The 24,700-nt window shown below is 44.6% G+C and overlaps 1 protein-coding gene across 6 annotated transcripts in view; it reads right to left on the minus strand.

The window, feature by feature from the left end:
* Positions 1 to 17,374, minus strand: part of chd9 (chromodomain helicase DNA binding protein 9) — a 213,241-nt gene extending 195,867 nt beyond the window's left edge. For all 6 annotated transcript variants that reach the window (XM_083759950.1, XM_083759949.1, XM_083759952.1 and 3 more), the window contains exons 1-2: positions 17,294 to 17,374; positions 5,799 to 7,524 (exon numbers count right to left, since the gene is read on the minus strand). In XM_083759950.1, coding sequence (XP_083616076.1) covers positions 5,799 to 7,430 — 1,632 coding nt within the window. In that variant the 5' untranslated portion in view covers positions 7,431 to 7,524; positions 17,294 to 17,374. The remainder of the gene's footprint in view (positions 1 to 5,798; positions 7,525 to 17,293) is intronic.
* Between the last annotated feature and the right edge of the window lie 7,326 nt (positions 17,375 to 24,700).

The following is a 24,700-nucleotide window of genomic DNA, read 5'->3' on the forward strand; positions in this document are numbered from 1 at the left end:
AGAATAGGGATGCTAGGGTTAGGGTTAGGGTTTCATTACTGTCTGCCATACCCAGAATAGGGATGCTAGGGTTCATGTGATCAGCAACTACGACACCGTCATAATGTACGCATTTCAACAAGTGTACTACATACTTCAACGTGCATGGATAAAGGATGCTTCATGTCAGCGCCTCATCCCACTTTCAACCTTTGAAAACACAGCAAAGCAGGCGGCACAAATCAATCTTGATCTCCCGAGAACTGGCCACAGCTGCATGTGGAACGTCAGGACAGTCAGAAATCCTAATTAGCCACATACACTGTAGGGGAGTGAAGAGCGAGCAGCCCTCCCCCGATGCCTTGCCTGTTCAGCAAACAGACCATCAGTGGGCTCTTCACACACCAGTGAACATGAATAGCGCAGTCAGCCAGTAGGCATCAGCACAGGGCTAGATGTTGACACAGACAGGGAGAGGTCTCAGTCTACACGCATGCAGTTTTCACCGCCCTAGACTTCAATTAGGGCGTTTGTGGGGTGGCCAAATAAGGCCGATTGGGGCGTTTGTGGGGTGGCCAAATAAGGCCGATTGGGGCGTTTGTGGGGTGGCCAAATAAGGCCGATTGGGTGTACAATCTACTGTCCACTACTACCAGCACCAAGCAGCGTTGTTGTCGTCTACGTCAGTGGTTCTCAAACTTTGTCATCCCAAGTCACCCAAATTGACCACCACCTAAAGAATATTTGACTTCACCAGCCCAATGAGAGAAAAGTATCAGAATGACTATTAAGATAATAGGTGCATTATAGACATTTGTAGAACTAAATCTAATCTAACAAGAAGAATCCTTTATGGGAAATTGGGGGTCCCTGACACACAATCATTTTCAAATAGGATTTGGCGCGCTGATTATGTATGAATTTGGGGATTCATGACATGAAGGTGGCTGAGAACCACTGTGTTAAGTTGTCCAAAGCAGGACTGAACATAAACACTCATTTAATCATAATATTGGCTACTGTACTGTGGCAACTAGTGAGTCATTGCCAACGGAACTACTGTATATTAACTGAGGGTAAACTATGCAAAGACCTGGTTGACACGTTAGAGGAAAGCTGGGTTTGGTGGGAGAATGTTAAATGATGTTCATTGAGGCCCAGAACGCAGGCGTATGGTAGCAGCGGTCCGAGCACCTAGGCTACAATGTAGCCTGACAGTGCGTTGTGGGTTCGAGTCTCGAGTCGACAGCCTTTGCTGCGTGTCACTCTCTATCTCTCTCTCCCCATTTCCTGTCAGCCTACTTTCCTACCAATAATAGAGGCAATAAAAGCCCAAAGTAAATCTTTAAAAAATATATTGGCCTATAGATGTTTTAGCTTACTAAAACAGCATATTTTTAGGGTAGATACCCTCACAAAAACATGCCGTAATCCTGGTCTCTAAAACTACCTCCCACTGGCCAGCCGGGGCGCCTGATGGAGGGGAAAGGAACTGGTCGGAATAACGTGTCCCTTCCACGCGCTACGTCCGGCCGGGGAAATTCCCCACTGTCAGGTGAAAAGAAGCAGCTTGGACTCCTCATGCATAGAAGGAGGCATGAGGTCAGTCCGCTGCCCCCCCCAGGTTGGCAGAGGAAGTGTAGCGCCCAGGATTACATTAGATAATTGGCACTGGGTGAAAAGAAAACTGGGTTACAAAATCGTGGGATAATGTTTTTTTTTTTAAAACAGCATATTTTTGTCAGGTGAAACCTGACAAATGAGAGCTCATGAAATGTAGACGACCTAGTCATCATAGTAGCGTCCTCTTCGTGATTGGTTGCCCATCGTAGTTGGCCAATGAGACAGCAAGCAAGGGCAAATATCCCTGGCAGCCACGCAGGCTGCAGACAGTGCAGAGCAAAGCAGCAGAGCAGACAGGCAGAGCAGACAGTGCAGAGCAAAGCAGCAGAGCAGACAGGCAGAGCAGACAGTGCAGAGCAAAGCAGCAGAGCAGACAGGCAGAGCAGACAGTGCAGAGCAAAGCAGCAGAGCAGGCTGCAGACAGTGCAGAGCAAAGCAGCAGAGCAGACAGAGCAGACAGGCAGAGCAGGCAGGCAGAGCAGACAGGCAGAGCAGACAGTGCAGAGCAAAGCAGCAGAGCAGATCACACTCACGGGGAAGAGCTCACTCCAAGTCCCCGACACGGCGCATACTACAGTTATTTGACACGTTTGCAATGTTCAAACGTCAAGTTACGTCACTCGATATAACTTACGCGGGTGAAACAGCGCAGTGCAGCCAAGATAGGGCAGACAGACAGCTCACAGCTAATGTCATGAGCCAACTGACAGACAGACAGACAGACAGACAACTGACAGACAGACAGACAGCTCAGATAACCTCGTATGAATCTGATCTCAGGTCAGAATGGGTTAATGTGGCGCTGGTACAGCAGTCTGCATACAGACCACTGGGTTAGATACTCCCGCTGAGCATGTCGTACTAAGAACACAAATGAATTCCCCAACATGACACAAATATGGATTTGTAAATTGTAAGTTGTCATGTGCAGCCAGCTAGACGTGGGCAGCAGTGACCGGATCGGAAGATCCAGCTCCTAAAAATGTGTGGTCTGAAAAATGCTTGCTCCATACTGTGACCTATGCCATGTTAGCATGTCCTTAAAATATAACATGAACTGTCCCACACGACAGAGACATTGAAAATGGAACGTCATATCCGACCGACACATTGATGGCTAGGCCTGGAATCGTACCTGGCTGTGGGACAACTGGGGACTGCAGTTCTCAAGGCCGGCTCTCTCACCATTCAGCATATGCCATTTTCATGTCAGGAACCCACACATTAGTCCGGTGACAGCCAAGTACTTAAGGCGCTGTACCACATAGGCTCTGATGACTAATGGAGTCCGATGGGTGAGCCTGTGCTGAACCTGTGCTGCATGTCAGTGTATAGGCAGAAAAAGCACCATATATTTTTTGAAATTTTGGGGGGTTTTACATAAAGTATAATTATGTGAAGTATACAATATAGGGTTAAAATGGTTAAACAGATTTTGATATCAATATTAATAGATAAAGACTTTGTGGTGGCCGCCCTGCAACCCCCTGGAGGACCCCGGAACCCCACGTTGAGGACCCAATGGACCTGGAGGACCCCGGAACCCCACGTTGAGGACCAATGGGTTAGGCAGTGCTCATGGACCCCGGAACCCCACGTTGAGGACCAATGGGTTAGGCAGTGCTCATGGACCCCGGAACCCCACGTTGAGGACCAATGGGTTAGGCAGTGCTCATGGACCCCGGAACCCCACGTTGAGGACCAATGGGTTAGGCAGTGCTCATGCTTGTGCGTGGGGCTGCTGCGTTGCCTCTGAGCTTGGAGGATGCTACAACATTACAGGCCAACTGTGCTCCAAGAACCGCCTCAAGCCTGTCACAGCCAGCTAATGCATTCTCCCAACCTCCCCCTCCATCTCTCTCTGTCTCTCTGTCTCTCTCTCTCAGTTCTCTCCCTGTCTGTCCCTCAACCCCTCCCCCGCTCTCAAGTGCTCTCCTTCACTGAGCTCTCTCTATCTCTCTCTCTCTCTCTCTCTCTCTCTCTCTACCGCCACTCTCCCCCCACTCACACGTGCGCACACGCTTACGCACACACAAAGTCACATGGAAACCGCAATAGCGGCCACACAACATCAAGCGAGCGAACAACCTCCCCCCACGCAGTGCTCTGCAGCCGGGGCAGTGTGCAAGTGCCTCTGGCTTGCCCTGACCCACATCTTGATATAGCCCTAAGTATGCTTACAGCTAAGTCCTGGTGAAGACGCTCCTGCCACTCTCATCCTAATCAGTCCGACCTCCTGTTGGCAGGCGGGGCGGGTAGACAGGCCAGGCAGATCATTATCATTTTTCAACCAGGAGGTTCCCAACGCCAACCTCTCCGCCCTCCCCCACTTAAGAGCACACCACCACTGATTGCAGGTTCCCACCAGTCAGTCCCGCACCACGCTCTCTATCTGGGCTAGTTAGTTAAACATTACATGGGTGACTGACTGGCTGCCCTCTGTCATACATAGCACGAGGAGAGCCCTCTTTCCCCTCTTCCTATTCCACTGTTTTAATTTAGCAAACGCACTTGTAACGACTAATTTGCCCAGTCGTTCAACAAGTAATTATCCCTGCTCCGCTCTGATTCCAATGATTAGCCAGAACACAAGTGGCTTTCATATACTGTACATACTGTATGTGAAACTCAGCTTGGACAGCAATATCAATATCTCAGCTTCAACACACTGGAACATGTATGACTTTACATAGAGATACTGCATGGCCTTGGGGGGGGAATGGCATAGTAGCAGTGCATGACAGAGCGATACTGTAGTATAGTATATACTGTACATAGTAGCAGTGCATGACGGAGCGATACTGTAGTATAGTATATACTGTACATAGTAGCAGTGCATGACGGAGCCATACTGTAGCATAGTATATACTGTACATAGTAGCAGTGCATGACAGAGCCATACTGTAGTATAGTATATACTGTACATAGTAGCAGTGCATGACGGAGCGATACTGCATAATAAGTCAGCAAAAGCCTCCGTAAGTCTGAGTTATACTGCATGAGATCACGTTATTTTTCATAATCAAATACTAGGTAACATCTGTCAGCATTGCTAATAGACACATAGTACACAGGGCAAGAGCATAAGGTGCATGACATTATTCTCATTGGTTATGCTCCTTATAACATCCACAACAAAATGCTGTTTCGGACTTCTGGACTTTCAGGACATCTGGGGTGTAAAGAGTTCTGAGGGAAGGTTCTGAGACCAGCCATCCAGAAGTTCTGAATGACATCAATTTGTAGTTATAACCAACTTTCCAAAAATGTCAGAGGGAGCAGTGTTGTATTGTATGTAATGTGTTGTAAGTGTAACATACTGTAGCAATGTGTGTGTGTACTGTAATATCGTGTGTGTAACACTACTGTAGCAATTTGTGTGTAACATACTGTAGCAATTTGTGTGTAACATACTGTAGCAATTTGTGTGTAACATATTGTGTAACAATTTGATTGGTAGGTTGAGGTTCTAATTAGTTGTCTAAAAAGACTACTGGACACTAGCCTGACCTAAGCAGAGACATTTCTGGCCTAGATGGGAGGGTCGCACCTCAGAAATGCGCGCACCCTGATTGGATCTCATCGATCTGTCCGTCACCCCCGGCCCCTCCTCTCCCCCCTAGTGCAGCGCTACGTCACATCATTTAGAGCGACGCCCACCCGGAAGGGTTGACTCCCACTTTTAGACTGGTTCAGCCCACGGCTTTTTCCAGGCTTTCATCTTTCGCGCAGACGAAATGAAAGCCTGGGTATCGAGGCTAACTGGACACAGTCAGAGGGTGACAACAGTGACAGGCACCTGCCGCGGCCGAACCGTTGAAAAGTGCTGAAAAAGGACACAGTGGTGTGATCATGTACTTAGAAACCACATGTTCTCAAAGTGCTGAAAAAGGACACAGTGGTGTGATCATGTACTTAGAAACGACATGTTCTCAATGTCAGCCAATACATCCGTTACAGACAACAACAGGAAACATCCATGGTAACTCATTACCTTTTCTTCAGACAACAACAGAAAACATCCATGTGTTAATTCATTCATTCATTCATTCATCCAGGTTTAGCACTGTTAGATAGAGTTTTAGAGTTTTATGAACCAATGTATTTATTTGTAACTGTTTTGTATGTTTTTTTTATTGTTGTTTGTCATCCACTGGCTACGGCTGTCAATAAAGTTTCATTAATTCATTCATTACCTTTTCTTCCTGGTAATCCATAAGTGGGGGCTTCCGGTCCTCCCCTTCCTCCCAGGAGCAGCTGGACTCATCCTGTTGGCTGAGTGCAGCTTCCAGCTGGGGCAGCAGGTCCGGCAGCAGGTCAGGAGGATCCAGGCCCTCAAAGTCCCTGCCCTGTGCCTCCATGCCCTGGTATCCATTCATAGTGGTGGTGGAGGAGGAGGTGGTGATGGCAGGGACACTGGCTGTGGCCCCGCAGCTCTGGGGCTGCTCAGGGGGCAGCTGGCCAGCCATGCTGGGGTAACCGCCGCATATATCTTGGCCAAACATTTCCGTGGAGCTGTAGCTCCCCGCGCTCTGTCCCGAGCAGTGCAGGGGGCGATAAGGACATTCCTTGGCCTGAGGTGGCTGCTGTTGAAGGCGATGCTGGCCCATACTCGGCGGGGCTGTAAAATCACACCCAGGCCCTGACAGCTCAGGCACTGTGGAAGTATGGAGAGCAGTGGTAGTGGATCTGGGTACAGAGGCCGAGGGAAGATTCTGCTGACTCAGTCTGGGTGTCTCAGGCTCTCCTGGGTAGGCAGGGTACTGAGAGGGCTGGTAGGCTGTGGCTGTGGAGGTCACGGAACATACGGGTAGGCTGTGAACCATAGACGACGACTGCATGGAAAAGGACAGGCTGGGGTCTTCAGGTCCCGACCCGGGGAAGGTTTGACCTCCCCTTGCCAACTGGTAAGCACCTTGCTGCTGCTGGTGCTGTTGTAGAGGAGTCAAACCCAGAGAGCCATTCTGACTCTCCATATATGACTTACTGGGCAGGTCAGCGGATGTGGACTCAGCTCTGGAGTGGAAGCCAGCTCCTCCTATAGAGAGCTGTTGTTGAATCAGTGGCTGACTGTGGTGTACTTGGCTCTGAAGATGGCTGCCTGGGTGGAAGGGAAAGTTGTGATGCTGCTGCTGCTGCTGCTGCTGCTGTTGTTGTTGTACGGCCAGAGGCTGTGGGTTCATTTGGTGATGCTGACGTTGGTTCATCATCTGCTGATGGTGATTTTGCAGTTGTTGCAATCGCTGTTGTTGTTGTTGTTGTTGTTGTTGATGACAGGGGTGGTGTTGCTGCTGTTGTAGTTGTTGCTGTCTACGCTGAAGTTGCTGGTCGTGAAGCTGCTGCTGATGACGTTGATGAAGCTGCTGTGGCTGCTGCTGAGTTAAGGGGAGGTACAGGTTCCCATTCTGGTCTTGGTTTCCCCACATAGGGCTGCCACTGTTACAGAACATCCCATTAGACTGGGGAGCTTGTGCAATGGAGGTGCCATGATACTGAGCCATAATGCCCCCTCTTCCTGCTCCGTCACTGGTGCCCCCCCCTGAGCCATGAAATGGCTGGCCCATGGGGATTTGGGCCTTGATGGCGTTATAGTGACCCAACTGCTGTTGTTCGTAGCCATGAAGGGGCTGCTGGGAGGACGTTGAGGAGGTTGGGGGGGGCATCAAGCCTTGGTGACGTTTCCCTGGTCCAAGCGGCTCTACTTGGAGGGGCTCAAAGTCAGCACTGAGGTTCAGTTCGTCCACTAGTGATGGTCCTGAGGCGAAGCCCTCCTCGTCCAGCCCTTCCAGCCCTCCAACAAACAGGTTGGAGTCATCAAAGAAGTCCATGGTGGCAGAGACTGGAGGGCCAGACTGCAGCCCTCTGAGTCACCGATCAAATCCAAGCCAGGCTATGGTGTTACAGTAGGTCCATTATGGGGCCCTGCATAGAGACAGAGAAATGTCAAAGTTCAGAACAAACTGTTGCATAAGGTCCAATTTAAGCTCAGTTTGAAAACTGCTTATCAGACTAAACCACTATGGAAACATTGTTTAGTGAAAGGTCTTCCCCCGAAACCAATACTGTGCAGTGGAATTTGTGATTAGGCGTGTCAGTCCATCCTTCAAGCACCCTCTTTTTTAACCCATTCTGACCTGAGATCAGATTCTAAAAATGTCAATTACATCCTGACAGTTTCATTATTAAACCATTCTGACCTGAGATCAGATTCTAAAAGTGTCTTCGATTTTTCAAAAATAGCAGACCTACAAGCTCGTATCGCGCCACTCGGTGGCGCGATATGAGCTTGTAGATCTGCTATTTTTAAATAGCTAAAGCATAACATGATGCTGACACCAAAATGGGTGCCCGGCCAGAATGGGTTCATGTAAATCTCTTTTTGTCTTTTCTTCTTTTTTGTTAATAGTTGATCACAGTGTAAATGTGTGGTATCACTGTAGGTTAACAGAGGTCTGTCAGCAGCAAGCATGAGCAGAGTCAACAGAGGCTTCCCAAACAGCCAGATAATGACTAGGTCAGGAAGGTCTGACTCTGGAATACATTCAGCAACATCAATCACCTGTTATTGGCAATTGCTTTGCCATGTGCAGCAAAGAAGCCAACTGGCAGCCACCAGGCAGGTGCCTCTTCCTGTTCAAAACACACACCACCACACTTGCATAATAACTCATTCTGACCGGGCACCCATTTTGGTGTCAGCATCATGTTATGCTTTAGCTATTTAAAAATAGCTAAAGATCTACAAGCTCGTATCGCGCCACCGAGTGGCGCGATACGAGCTTGTAGGTCTGCTATTTTTGAAAAATCGAAGAGCGACTGACATTTTTTAGAATCTGATCTCAGGTCAGAATGTGTTCATCAGGACCAGTGTGTGTCCGGCGGAAACCTCGTATGAATCTGATCTCAGGTCAGAATGGGATAACTCACCACTGTGAGCCTGCCTGCTAGCGTAGTATACGTGGGAGGTTGCACACAGATGACACACGCACACACACACACGCACATGCACACGCACGCACACACACACACACACTCAGGAGGATGGCACTAAGGGATGCTAAGGGAAGGGTGGGTGGGATATAGAAAATAGCCACCAGCCAAATGCGTATTAAATGAGAGTACATTTGGACTAGTCTTTTTCTAATTTTGTCATCATGGGCCCAGCATGACAGAACATTCCATCTTGCATAAATACATGCCTTAATGTTACAGGGGTTTGAAACACCTGATGAATTGACGATAGCATTTCATTAATTAATTTCTATGTAACTTTCCAAAGTCTAGTCTAGGTGCCCAGAGGCCCATCTGGTGTGCAACACACTGGGGCAACTAGGTGCCCAGAGGCCCATCTGGTGTGCAACACACTGGGGCAACTAGGTGCCCAGAGGCCCATCTGGTGTGCAACACACTGGGGCAACCCCGGTCTAAGTAAACTGTGTCACTACTAAGCAGCAGCAAGTGAAAACCCAAGTAACATTTCAAACCATTAGTTCTGCCTTAACCCATTCTGGTGTTTTACCCCCTCAGGCCGGGAACCCATTTTTGGGTTCTGTACAGTATGTACAGTATTAAAAAAAATACAAAACATTGATGCTGCTATAGAAATATTTGAAGTTTTGCAGGAAAAACAGGCTTTAGAAGGCGTTTTTAGAATCGGCCTTAGGCCTAAATGGGTGGTGAGCAACAGGTTGAAGAGAAATGAACCCAAATACTATAACAACACAAATAGAAATACACATATAGTATTAGTACAAGAGCAGCTTCTCAACAGGACCGCTCACAGACAATAATTATGCAGAATTGCCAATTCCTCTGATCTGTCAATAGAGATACAGAAGGTACACTGTACAGTACACAGTAACATCCTCAGTGGTCATTTGAGGCTATGTTAAACTGTGTTAAACTACCGTAACCACTTTCAAACCCTATTTTGGGCATGTTATTATAGGCGAAAGTAAAAAAATAGCAGATCTACAAGCACACAATGTGCTGCATAGTGTTGTTGCCATCCAACACCATTGTATGACAATGTATAGAGTGCTAATTGCTTAACCCATTCTGACCTGAGATCAGATTCATACGAGGTTTCCACCGGACACACGCTGGTCTGATGAACCCATTCTGACCTGAGATCAGATTCTAAAAATGTCAGTCGTTCTTCGATTTTTTTCAAAAATAGCAGACCTACAAGCTCGTATCGCGCCACTCGGTGGCGCGATACGAGCTTGTAGATCTGCTATTTTTCAATAGCTAAAGCATAACATGATGCTGACACCAAAATGGGTGCCCGGTCAGAATTGCTTAACACTGAGGATAATACTGTGTTAGTTAGTAATAGTGTGGGTGAGATTTATAGATTTTGAGGCATAAATAATATATTAGAAGAATTGATGGTCTGCATACTGTACAGTGTAGCATCACCACCATCTGTGAACGTTTCCATAGTACATTTAGTTACTAAACATGAGAAGCCAGAGTTTTGTTTTATTGAGACTGTAGGACGATTTTGAAACGTATTACTTCGTGACACGTCACACGTTTGGATCACGTGACCGGGAAAAAATAATTCTTGCTTGCCTATGGGGGCCTATGGGGGCCTATGCCTATGGGGGCCACCTATGGGGGCCACCTATGGGGGCCACCGGGAAATCTCCACACAATGAGCGATCATGAATTATTTCCCGTGGGTGGAATGAGCGCAAATGGTAAATGGTAAATGGTTATATAGCATTTATATAGCGCCTATATCCAAGGCGCTTTACAGAGATTGTGCATTACATTCACCCATTCATACACCGATGGCAGAGGAAACCATGCAAGGCACCAACTAGCACATCGGGAGCAATTAGGGGTTCAGTGTCTTGCTCAAGGACACTTCGACAGCAACTCTGGGGGAGCCCGGGTTCGAACTGGCAACCTTACGGTTACCATCCAGGCACTCTACCCCTGAGCCACCGCCGCCCTGCTTGCACATGCACAATGCATATAGTGTGCGCAGAGTTGACGGCCAAGATGATCGAGAGGAAAGGCTTGAGGGAGCTGATGGCATTTCTTGAATCATCTTGGCCGTCAACTACTGGCCAATCACAGCAGGGCTCCGGTGGGATCCATAATAACGCCACGCCGAGTTATAAATAGACGCCGACGAGAGACATGCAGTGTGCATAGAGATACACACTCTGTACTGTTCCCTTTTATGACATCACAGTAACGTTTATAACGTTTTTGAAAAATCCATTAAAGAAATATATGTATAGAACAGAATCATAGCCTTTTTCGAGATTTTCAAGATTTCTCGACTTCTCGACTTTTGAGCGGCGCTAGCTCTTCCTATATACAGCTTTTGACCGCACACGTCTCAATATTTGCCATGGACAATGAAAGGAACAATTTGGTCAAATGTCCGCCAAATGTTGTCCCCACACGTCTCAATATTTGCCATTGACGATGAAAGTTAGGTCAAATGTCCGCCAAATATGACAACAGGCAACAGGCATTCTGATTGGCCAGTATGAGATGATGCATGATGATGTACGATGATAAGAGCGTCCCTCACTTCACACAGAGGTGATTCTTTTGAGTCGAGATGAGCATGAGTCGAAAATCAAGTCGAACACCAGCAGTGAAGGGGGGGTTAAAGATTAATTATTAACTCAGTCAATTAAGTGTAAGTATTAGGTCTCATTCACACCTACCAAACACCAATCAAGAAAATGTTTGATATTTTTTTGTATTTTTGGGCCACCACAATGCTTTTCCAATGGGAATCACATGGTTTGATCAAACATTTGTATTTGATTGCTGATCGTGTTCTGCCCCTCCCCCCTCATCAAACAAAGTATTTGGAGGAAGAAACACACACACACACACACACACACACACACACACACACACACACACACACACACACACACACACACACACACTCACTCAGAGGGTGCTGATTTCCCTTCTAGTCATTCTATGGGCCATAATATTTAAACTCAGGACTTGTCAAAGTATGCTAATTAGACACACAGTATTGTAGCCTAGGACCAGCTCAGTGGTCTTGTGGTTAGAGTGTTCCCTGGCCAAGTCATACCAAAGACTATAAACATGGTACCCAGAGCCTCCCTGCTTGGCACTCAGTATCAACGTTTTGTCAAGTCCCTGTGACATACTATAGTCATGTCCAGGGGGTGCACTTGCACATGAAGCTGCCTCATGCCACGGGAACAGGAGATGGCTCTGTTTATTATAGGCTCCTGAGCTGGGCCTCATGGCTCAGGAACCGCTGTTTCCATAGGCTACTTTCTTACTATTACTTATCGTATCCTAGGCTTGACAATGCTACAATGACTTCTATCACCAGCGCTGCGGTCTAGCTGGTGATAGTTTTCTTGTTTTGTTGTCATACCACCATCTACCCTGGGGAACTGTCAGTAAAGTTATGAAGGTATGAACAAACACACATACCACCAAAGCCTAGTGAAAAAGGTTTGAACGCCATGTTTGATTGATAAACAGTATCCTGCCAACGTGTCCACACCATAGACTGTAAAAAATATGGACAAAGCGTGCCCCGGGTCTAACATGGACGTAAAATGAAGCCTGTTATTCCTGCACTGTAAGTCGCCATCTTTCTAGATCCGTTTGGTACCAGCTGGCCATTGGCTGGCTCCGTTTTGGACCAGCTGGCCATTGGCTGCCCAGACAACGAGGCGGGACTTCCCCCCTTCTTCTCCGTTGGTTTTTATTTTGACTCGAGTGGGAGGGGAATCCCGATCATAGACTGTAACGGTAGCCACGCCCCTCAGAACATACGCGATGTTTTTTTTTCTTTATGGCCATTTTTTTAATTAATGGGACCATCATTTTCCAAAAAGAATATTATGACATTAGAAATGAGACTTTAAACTAGTGACTGGAAGAAGAAAGTATTCATGACCATGTTTATTAAGGTAATACAGTCTAGGTGAAGTTGGGCCAAAATACATGGGCCTCTATGGAGCTATGGGGCTTTTTGGGTCCAGTCCAGCGCCACAACAGGCCATTATATGAACTACCGATTTAAAATGAGGCTTCACGAAATATCTGGCTGACTGCCCCCCTGGTCCACACACAGGTTGCTGCACCACTACATGCTCACATATTACTCCAGAGCAGAGTATCAGTGAAATACCATATAAAGACACAAAGCCAAGGCTGCAGCACTGATCACCAATCAGCCAGAGGACAATTTGGGCATTAACAGCTGCTATTATCCAGAGTGACTTTGCAAAGTGCAAAATCAAAGTAAGTAACTATACTCAAAATGTCAACCTTCATCATGCGATGCATCATGTGTGGATTACAGACCATATCCACATGATTACTGAATAATTGTACAATATATAAAAAGGTGCAACGTCACATGGACACATAGGTGAACACACGGACACTGCTGTTCCTTGGAGTGGTTGCACCACTCAAAAATACACACACACACACACACGCACGCACACATGCACGCACACACACATGCACACACACACACACACACACACACACACACACACACAATAATAATAATAATAATTAAAACAAAATCTTTAAAAAAAATGAAAACGTAATTTATTCTAATTGTTGTTATTGCAATTTACGAGCTGCGTTGGCGTTGGCTTCCTGCGTTTGCGCGTCTTGTCTATCGTCTATGGTGTCTATGGACTGTGGTGACGGATTTCTTTGTGGAAGAACAGCATTTCTTCCCTCCAACTGAGTTCTGAGCTTCTGACACCAGTAGAAACCGTGTCAAAGCACATTAAAGCTATTCCAGTGGCTCCAGTGGGAAACAGGCTCTGTTGAGAGTTGCTTTCATTCTCGCCATTTCCCGTGTCGGGCCGTGTGGTTTCATTAGACTATACAGCGGTGTGTTCTAGGCCGTGTGGTTTCATTAGACTATACAGCGGTGTGTTCTAGACCGTGTGGTTTCATTAGACTATACAGCGCTGTGTTCTAGACCGTGTGGTTTCATTAGACTATACAGCGCTGTGTTCTAGACCGTGTGGTTTCATTAGACTATACAGCGGTGTGTTCTAGGCCGTGTGGTTTCATTAGACTATACAGCGCTGTGTTCTAGACCGTGTGGTTTCATTAGACTATACAGCGGTGTGTTCTAGACCGTGTGGTTTCATTAGACTATACAGCGCTGTGTTCTAGACCGTGTGGTTTCATTAGACTATACAGCGGTGTGTTCTAGACCGTGTGGTTTCATTAGACTATACAGCGCTGTGTTCTAGACCGTGTGGTTTCATTAGACTATACAGCGGTGTGTTCTAGACCGTGTGGTTTCATTAGACTATACAGCGCTGTGTTCTAGACCGTGTGGTTTCATTAGACTACACAGCGCTGTGTTCTAGACCGTGTGGTTTCATTAGACTATACAGCGGTGTGTTCTAGGCCGTGTGGTTTCATTAGACTATACAGCGCTGTGTTCTAGGATTTTTCGGAGAGTATATTCCATAATATTATTCACTCCCACACACACCGCATGTATGTGCATGTGTGTGGTCACTGAATGAAATAACCACTCTAGGCTGGTGTAGGGTCTAGACGTCGACCAGGCACCTATAGGCTGCTAATCCAGCCTGACAGTGTGTTGCAGGTTCAAATCCTGTTCCCAACAAACTGTGCTACGCTTCATGTCATCTCTCTCTCTCCCCATTTCCTGTCAGTCTACTGTCCTATCAAATAAATCCATAAAAAATAAATAACCACTCTATTGTTAATGTATAAATTACTTTGAAACTCCAATGGCAAGTGGCCATTATCACCTCAAGAAAGTAGCCTGCACACGCCCACACATATGCCCTCACCTCATCACACCACATTATTTGTCACATGAAAAGGGCTATTTGAACTGAAGTCTACATTCTTGCTGCGTATCAGATATTCATACTCTGATGGTTAGTGGACAGTTGAGTATATGCATTTTTTCAAATCTTCTTGGATGGTGGTACCGTATACTGTACTGTATATAGCGTAACATGGTGGTACTGTATATAGCGTAACATGCTAGAACACACCACTGAGACTACTAGCCCATTCTGACCTGAGATCAGATTCATACGAGGTTTTCGCCGGACACACACTGGTCTGATGAACCCATTCTGACCTGAGATCAGATTCTAAAAATGTCAGTCGCTCTTCGATTTTTCAAAAATAGCAGACCTACAAGCTCGTATCGCGCCACTCGGTGGCGCGATATGAGCTTGTAGATCTGCTATTTTTAAATAGCTAAAGCATAACATGATGCCAACACCAAAATGGGTGCCCGGTCAGAATGGGCTAGAGCCTCTCTAGAGTAGTTCTCCTCAACTGGTTTCACACTCTGCTCATTGCCATGGATTGAATATGATGCGAGGAGTGAAAATATGAGCTACATAATACCCTATTCCTTGAATAAGAATTGCCAGGTCACTCCTGTAAAAGAGTGGGGTTTGCATAAATTGTTCTTTGAACACAATCCTATCTAAACATCTTATAACACTGTGATAGCAAATGAATTGATCTTCATTGAACGACACTATGTTTTGACATTTTAAACAGAAAAACTGCTGGCTAATAAACGCACATGGGATTCTACTTGCCAATGATCTCAAAACTACCTCTGAGCAATTTACTACTTTCCATTTTCATGAAGCCAACTGAAGCCATGACACCCATTCTACATGTTCAGGACCAAAAGGGCCTCATCAAGGATAGTTGCATCTTGTTGACAAGATACTCAAAATACAAAATAAGTAAGTTTGTCAATGCCATTCCAAACACAGTCTCTCAAAATGTTGTCCAACCACACTTTTCCTTAGTTAACAAATACTGACGAATAGCAGCGCACCATGACACACCTGAATCTGGGTCCCACAATAGCCTGTCAGGAATGCACTGTGGCTTTTGTTCTCTACCACCATTGGCATTATACAGGTTCTTTGTTTACGGTCCATTTTGGCCTATTGAACTTGAACTATCATATCTGTGGCCTGAAGTGGAACTCTTTGGCCACTTGTTTATTTTTTAGCATGCCTGGATGCTCAAATAAATAGGCGGTGTCCTGAAGCCTTATCTTACCCCGTAAATAAAAACACAAGATAAACGCAATCACTGGCCAGCCAGACAAACAGACATTAATGCAACTTATGAACATAGTGGTAGTGAGCCAATTCAGCTAAATAAGCCTTGCTTGATCGCTAACAGCCAACCCATAACCTAATGGCCCCTAATGAGACTGGGGCCTCAGACTGAGAAAAGTTGTCTTCTGTACATAGGCGCTTTCTCTCACTTTCTGCATTATCATACGGCTAAATTCACACCTTCTGGAGTCTATGGTTTTATATGCTTTAGTTTACATATAGAATACCAGAAAGGCTGACGTTTGAAATTGTAGGCTATGCCTATGCATAATTTGATAATTATAGAAATGGCAGGTGGCGTCATGTCAGTGTATTCGCATCACTTCACAGTTTCCCTTGAACTTCACTGGAGTTGCCCTGAAACTTGAAAGTGCAGCTTAAGTAATCCAATATTTTGACCTTTGTAAATGTAAAATAATCAGAAGTTCAGAACATAACCAGGGGAAATTTTGCCTAACCTCTGATTTTAAGATTTCAAAGGAGGAGGTTGCCCCTCCTTTCCTTTGTGCCTGTCGTAGGCGAACACTTCCACAAGTATCCTCTTCATCTTCTCAAAGCAAATGGCCTCAGACCTACAGGCATTTAATAGGCAACCTTTTAGCGTTACTTATCGAGAGAGAGAGAGAGAGAGAGAGAGAGAGGGAGAGGGAGAGAGAGGAGGTTGTGGCAGCCAGACCAGACGCGCTCCCTGCCTGTCTCCGGTAAAAAAACGAGAATGTTCGTCGACTCGAATATCAAGAAATAAAAAAAGAAACACGCGTGGCTCATTAGTTTGGATTTAAGACGCGTGTGTTTGCTGTTAAGAGACCGGCACCGCACGTGTTCCTCCCCCTTAAATCACCACTTTATTTATGAGGAGCCACGGGACTCGAACGCTGCTGAGAGAGAGGGGGGGTGAGGGGGGGGTGGATGGAGTCGATAGACATTCACACCTCTAGAGTTTGTTATGAACAACTTTTGTTTGAAATGTAAAATTAGAAAATACTATTCAAACACTCAACTACAATTCCTCAATACTCCCCGACACAGAGTGAGCTTGAGTGGTGAGGTCGCTGTCATTTCATTCTGAACCATCACCATTCACCACCATTCTCTCTCTCCCCCCCGTCTCTGTCTCTCCCCCCGTCTCTGTCTCTGTCTCTCTCTCTCTCTCCCCCCCGTCTCTCTCTCCCCCCGTCTCTCTCTCCCCCCGTCTCTCTCTCTCTCTCTCTCTCTCTCTTCTCTCTCTCTCTCTCTCTCTCTCCCACACACACACACACAGTGACACACGCTACACACACGTCTTCGCTGTAAACTGTAAAGTCTCCATACACAATGAAGTCTATACTTTATATGATATCTATATACTTTAGCCTCTGCAGCAGCAGTGTGGCTACAGTGCGTGCGTTATAGTCATCATTAGTCATTACACACGCACAGCTGAGTTGTTAACGTCAGAATAAACGCCTCTATAATGTCAGAATGACAGCTCTGCCCGAGCAGTGCAGCAGAAAACACCATCATGTATGTAACACAGTGAGAAACAAAGTCCTGTGGTGACTTACCGATATGAACGGTGAACGGAGCCTGTGTGTTGTTGTGCTGGCTGGCCGGGGTGTGTTGGAAGTTGTAGTGTGTGTATAGTGGACTTGTAGTTCTGCTGGTGACCACGGCGTAGCCGCTCTGCCGCCGCTACTGCTGCTGACGTGACGACAACAAGCACGTTCACACAGGGGACTTTGTTGCCTTGTTTCCCGGGAAGAACCACGTTCACACAGGGGACTTTGTTGCCTTGTTTCCCGGGAGGAACCACGTTCACACAGGGGACTTTGTTGCCTTGTTTCCCGGGAGGCAGCGCTGAGCTCACAGCCTATAGGCTGTCTGTCTGTTTGTTTGATTGATTGATTGATTGATTGATTGATTGATTGATTGATTGATTGATTGATTGATTGATTGATTGATTGATTGATTGATTGATTGATTGATACATTTATTAACAGTTTGAATAATTGACAGTACATTTTATGCACAAACTCAAATACAAAGACTGTTAACTGTGAGTGGACGACCCAATTAAGCATTACACTTACAGAGAGATACAGAGAGAGACAGAGACAGAGAGAGAGAGAGAGAGAGAGAGAGAGAGAGAGACAGAGAGAGAGAGAGAGAGAGAGAGAGAGAGAGAGAGAGAGACAGAGACAGAGAGAGAGAGAGAGAGAGAGAGAGAGGGAGACAGAGAGACAGAGAGAGAGAGAGAGAGAGACAGAGAGAGAGAGAGAGAGAGAGAGAGAGAGAGAGAGAGACACAGAGAGACAGAGAGAGAGAGAGAGAGAGACAGAGAGAGAGAGAGAGAGAGAGAGAGAGAGAGAGAGAGAGAGAGAGAGAGAGAGAGAGAGAGAGAGAGAGAGAGTTCCATGCAGTTACAATTTTGTCTGCTCATTTCTTGTCATCACTTTCAATGTAACTAGTTGAATCTGACTTCTCTATCCTGATTGGATAAATTGGTATCCTGTCACTAACAACAACACTATTGCAAATATCAGAATATATATATGTAACACTTATTTAATTAACCAAATAACCAAAAACGACTTATAGTATAGTATACCCTATCTTTAATCCAATATGATTTTGGTCAGTCTTTGATTGATTTATTGATTGAAATATTTATTAAACAGTTTGCAGAATTACAGTAGGCTACATTTCAAGCACAACTCAATACAAAGACTGTTAACTGTGATAGTGGACGACCCATAAAGCATTAGGCTACACTTGTTTACAAGAGGGTCCACCATGTTCAATTCATCAAAACATTTAGAGACGTACAAATAGACTTATAGACACTTCTATATGGCCAGAGAACAGAACAGGAATTCATCATAAAGGAGGTAAAAAGGGACAGTCCGTGTACTTACTTATTGATATTTGAATCAAAAAACAAACTAAAACGGACCTGTTAACATCATATATGACTTGGCTGAAGCATCCATCAAGCATGTATGAACGAACTTCCAACTACAATGTAATGTCCTGCTCCAGGTCTGGACGTCGATCTGCTGCAACCACAGAGTTCGCCTGCAGGCAAGTTGGGCTAAAACACGAAAAGGTGTCTAATGAAAATAAGTTGCGGCAAAAGAGTTCCAAATGCTACAAGTGGAGTGAGATTCCATATGCCAGAGGCGGAACTATATACTACTGTACCTACTGTACCGCCCCACTGTGATTGACTAACGTACTTTCATGGTGAGCGACAGCAATTTACAAATGTTGGATTTCTGTGGAGAGTGGACAAGCAATAACCTTTATTAGGTCTTTGAATAATAGAGAATATTTGCAAGGTTATAATAATAATAATAATAATAATAAACTTTATTTGTATAGCACCTTTCATACATAAATGCAGCTCAAAGTGCTTCACAGGGCAGGACACAAAAATAGAATACAATAAAACACAAGTAGTTAAAATGATAGAACAATGGCAAAGAACAAAATTGAATATAAGAACATAAAATAAATAAAAACAAATAAAAACGCCACATGCAGCAAATCAGTCATGATAACGCTAGTATTAGAGTAGTACTAGTAGTAATAGTTTTCTTTTTGTAGTATGAGTTTGGTGGTGACACACAAGTCGCTTGTCTCAGTTTGACAACCAATTAGCCAATCACAGCGCGACAATCGCCCCAGTGTGATTCCCAGGATGTGTATCATATGACATGATTCATGATTGGATCATGCCGTTACTTTCTCGAAGCTGGTCATTTTAGGGTGTAAATTAATTTAATATAGCCTACCCCCCCCCCCCCCACCCACCCACCCACCGGCTCTTACTTAAATGTGCTGACTAACCCACGTGGTCTGGTTGTGTTGATATTTGTACACAAGATGGCCGCGTATAAGCCAGAGCGAGGTCTTACTTTTTATATAAACTAAATGGTTCAACAGTGCTGGCTGCCTCTCCCATAGTTATATACAGTAGGCATCTCCACTGTTAGTATACAGCGACGCGCAGTGGCGTATAATGATAATGCTTCCAGTAATGCATATAATTTCCAGGGTAACAGGTACGCTCGCCCCTTTTCCATCTCGCCCCACTACTCTACCTAGCCAACATAATTCATGTTTGTGATTATTTAAAAGGGGAGAGTCGTTTGGTATTAAATCTGATTGAATACCCCACCTACCCCTTTCCCCCTCACTGTAGGCCCTCTGTGATGATTTCCTGTTTTTGGCTATATAGAAGTGTATATTCGTACGTCTCCAAATGTTTTGATGAAGTGAAAATGGTGGGCCCTATTGTAAACAAGTGCAATGCTTGCTTTACAGTTTTTGTATTGAGTTGTGTAGTGTAATTCTGCAAACTGTTAATAAATACTTCAATCAGTCAAAAAACATGTTCATGTCCGCAGACCCCATCTGAAAAAAGAATCTGCCAGGCAGGGACCCCCATAGCAAAATTGTGTTCAATGATTTTATTTCTTCTTTTAATATCCTATAATAAAAAAGAAAACGTTTTTCCAAAGATTTATTTGGAAAATAGCAGAGTGACACGTTGTTTTCAAATAGTCTATAATTGTAATAATGTATTTATGTCCACAACTACCTGTCAATTCAATTCAAAGGGCTTTATTGGCATGAGAAAACATATGTTTACATTGCCAAAGCAGAAAGAACAATACAGCAATACAATCAAAACAAAGATTATGTACTTTGAAGGTCAGGATCTTCAATAGATCAACTTCTATGTACCAAGATCACTCGATGCAGGTATAGTGCAGGAATATACACAATGATTAGTCTTTAGGGTGGTTGTGTTCCATTTGATATCCTTCTCCTATCACAGCAGCTCACAAATCTTGCTGCTGTGTTTGCACATTGTTGTACTTCGCCCAGCAGATATGGGAGTTTTTTGTCATTGGACCTGTCAGTGGGGAGTGTGTGAAAGAATGAGTAGAGAGAGAGCGAGACTGAGAGACAGACAGACAGACAGACAGACAGACAGACAGACAGACAGACAGACAGACAGACAGACAGACAGACAGATGCACGCACGCACGCACGCACGCACGCACGCACGCACGCACAGACAGACAGATAGCAGACCTACAAGCTTGTAGGTCTATATAAGGTAACCTGCTATTCCAGGACTGCAGCATCTCACACAGTCCTTGTTTCTTCATCACAACGGACTCCAGGACAACCTGCGATAATGGAGAAGAGCCTTTTTATATTCTAAAAAAACCTATCTATCTAATGTATTAATTGATTATATGTTGTTACATGATGTTTATTATAATTGATTAACAAAGAGATACAAAGAGCATTTTACAGCTAATACAGATGAGTGCTGAGAGGAGAACCGTACGTCTTTCTGAGCAAACGGGTCTTCCATTTTCTCTTCTCGTGTCTTGCTGAAGGTGTCCGTCTTCAGTGAGGTGAGACGGTCGTCTATGGCCAGGTACACCTGGGTTACCCTGTCGGTCAATTAACCATAGGGCAAAATCAATATTCTGGTTCCCAGGATATTTTGGAATGCATTCAGAAATGGCACATATTAACCCATTTAGGCCTGACAAAAAAATGTCTTCTAAACCATGACAATTTTCTGAAAAACCTCATGTTTCTATGTCAGCAGTTGTCAGCATTTCATGTCAAGGACGCCCCAAAAATCACATGTATTTGGCCGCTGACCCACCCATCTGAAAATATATTGTTCCAGGAACCCCTCAGAAGCAGAAGATTCAAGTTAAAAACGTTGGCTCTGAAACAATATACATTCAAAGACTTTTCACAGACGTTTTCTAAAATAGCAGACCTACAAGCGCGCTACGAGCTTGTGGGTCTGCTATTTTTCAACAGCTAAAGTTTGAAACACCAAAAGGGGTTCCCGCCCAATGGGGAACCCCTTTTGTTATGCTTTAGCTATTGAAAAACAGCAGATCTACAAGCTCATATAGCGCGCCACCGAGTGGCGCGCTACGAGCTTGTAGGTCTGCTATTTTTCAACAGCTGAGGAAAACGGAGTGAAGGAAATTGTGTAAGAATGCATTACAATGTGTGTTACATTTCAAAGGAACTTTCATCACTCCGACATTGGTGGCAACCACCCTTATAAGGAGCAATTTGGGGTTCAGTGTCTTGCTCAAGGACCCTTGAACACGTGTGTATGTAGTAGTACTCTGTGGTACTGAATGTAAATGGCAGACACCTCTGACCTGAGATCAGATTCTAAAAATGTCTCTTCTACATCCTGACAGTTTTCTGAAAAAGCTATGTTTCTATGTCAGTCGTTCTTCAGTCGATTTTTCAAAAATAGCAGACCTACAAGCTCGTAGCGCGCCACTCGGTGGCGCGCTACGAGCTTGTAGGTCTGCTATTTTTGAAAAATCGAAGAACGACCGACGTAGAAACATGGCTTTTTCAGAAAACTGTCAGGATGTAGAAGACATTTTTAGAATCTGATACTCATATACAGTACAGTGTATATATACAGTAGCTCATGTCAGACTCCCATCTCTGTCCAAGTAAAACGCTACGTCACATTTTAGTCACCTGGAATGTTAGTCTAGTTTCAGTCGACTAAATCTACAGTTGATGCTTAGCTGTGCTAAATCTACAGTTGATAACATCTAAATGCACGTTATGCTTAGCTGTGATTGGACCATAGCAGTTCTGGGAGGGGCTTAGCTATAGGTCAATAATTAATAGTTGCTTCTTTTGGACTTTGGCCCTTGTGAAAACTCTACTCTGCTCTACTGGAAGCATTGCACTTTAATTTCAACAGAAACTCTTAATTGGGACATGCTGCTGCTGCTGCATTTAGTCATTGTTTTATAAAAGCAATAAGCCAAGTGAGACCATTTACCGTGTAGACCCCTTTATATGATGAATTCCTGTTCTGTTCTTTAACTATATAGAAGTGTCTATTTGTACGTCTCTATATGTTTTGATGAATTGAACAATGTGGACCCTGTTGTAAACAAGTGTAATGCTTAATTGGGTCGTTCCCTGGAACAACATATTTTCAGATGGGGTCGGCGGCCAAATACATTACATTTTTGGGGTCCTTGACATGAAAAGGGTTGAGAACCGCTGACATAAAAACATAGCGTTTTTCAGAAAACTGTCAGGATTTAACCCATTTTTTAGGCGGGAACCATTTCGTTATGCTTTAGCTATTGAAAAATAGCAGATCTACAAGCTCATAGCGCGCCACCGAGTGGCGCGCTATGAGCTTGTAGGTCTGCTATGTTTTTAAACTGTCAGGATTTAGAAGACATTTTTAGAATCTGATCTCAGGTCAAAATGCGTTAAAGAACCACCATTCTTTTGTGCGTTAGAATCTGATCTAAGGTCAGAATGGGTTAAAACAGCTGAGGGGGTCGGTGGTCTCTCCATAGCGTAACAAATGCAATTTCATGAAAGCACATACAGTGTATACCATGCGGGGGGGCTAATTGCTTTAGTATTGACATTATGCATATGCATATTAAATGGTAAACGGTGCATTTATATAGCGCCTTTATCCAAGGCGCTTTACAGAGATTGTGCATTACATTCACCCATTCACACACACATTCATACACCTTTACATAGATGGTGCATTACATTCACCCATTCACACACATACACCGATGGCAGCGGAAACCATGCAAGGCACCAACTAGCACATCGGGAGCAATTAGGGTCTTATATTATGTTGTTCGCTGAAGGGCAGAAACCTATAGCTTAATAAGCTTATACATCCACATTGTACCGTGTGTGTGTGTGTGTGTGTGTGTGTGTGTGTGTGTTGTGTGTGTTGTGTGTGTGTGTGTGTGTGTGTGTGTGTGTGTGTGTGTGTGTGTGTGTGTGTGTGTACGTGTCACGTTTCACCTTCTCAAATGTTTAAACATCTTTTGAAAATAGCTTTATATGACATTTAGTCGACTAAAACATTCCAGGTGACTGAAATGTGACTGAAACTAAATGAAAACTATTCAAGAGATCAGATTCATACGAGGTTTCCACTGGACACACACTGGTCTGATTAACCCATTCTGACCTGAGATCGGATTCTAAAAATGTCAGTCGCTCTTCGATTTTTCAAAAATAGCAGACCTACAAGCTCGTATCGCGCCACTCGGTGGCGCGATATGAGCTTGTAGATCTGCTATTTTTCAATAGCTAAAGCATAACATGATGCCGACACCAAAATGGGTGCCCGGTCAGAATGGGTTAATAATGCATTGGAATAGACCTATATAAGCATGGACTTATTATTTAATTTTATTAACCCATTTAATAAATCTAAATCCTGACAGTTGTGCTCAACCTTTTTCATGATTTTAGTTCAAAACGTTTTGCTCTGAAAGAATATAATCAATTTCTTTCAAAAATAGCAGACCTACAAGTACATAGCGCGGCACTCTATGAGCTTGTAAATCTGTTTTTTTTTTTCCAACAGCTAAAGCATATAACATGATGCCTAAAACACCAAAAGGGGTTCCCGCCCAGAATGGATTAAATATAAATCACATCAAGGGCTCCCCCCCCCCCCCCCCCCCCCCATGGGTCATATTTGGCCCGAGAACTCGAGGATGGATCTGGACACAGCATGTTAACTAATGACTGTACAGAATGGTTGGTCATCAGATATTCTGTTTGATGTACAGTGCAGTATTCTATGTGGGACAGATACATATACCACTGTACAGTACAACTATAGTACTGTAATATTCTATACAATCTGATGCAACTCTCTCTCTCTCTGCTAATGTTAACACATGTATGACAATCACTGCGTGAAAATAGGATTTAACAGGCACTGTATTTAGCCCGTAAACCTCAAGTTTAGCAGCATATACAGTTAATATACGGTAATATACAGGTGTGATGGTACATATACAGTTAATATACGGTAATATACAGGTGTGGTGGTACAATTCAGGAGTTTACGGGAGTTTGTTGTAAAGTTTAACGGGAGTTTCCTG

This window comes from Protomyctophum parallelum (genome assembly GCF_964188405.1).
Source record: "Protomyctophum parallelum genome assembly, chromosome: 2".
NCBI lineage: Eukaryota > Metazoa > Chordata > Actinopteri > Myctophiformes > Myctophidae > Protomyctophum > Protomyctophum parallelum.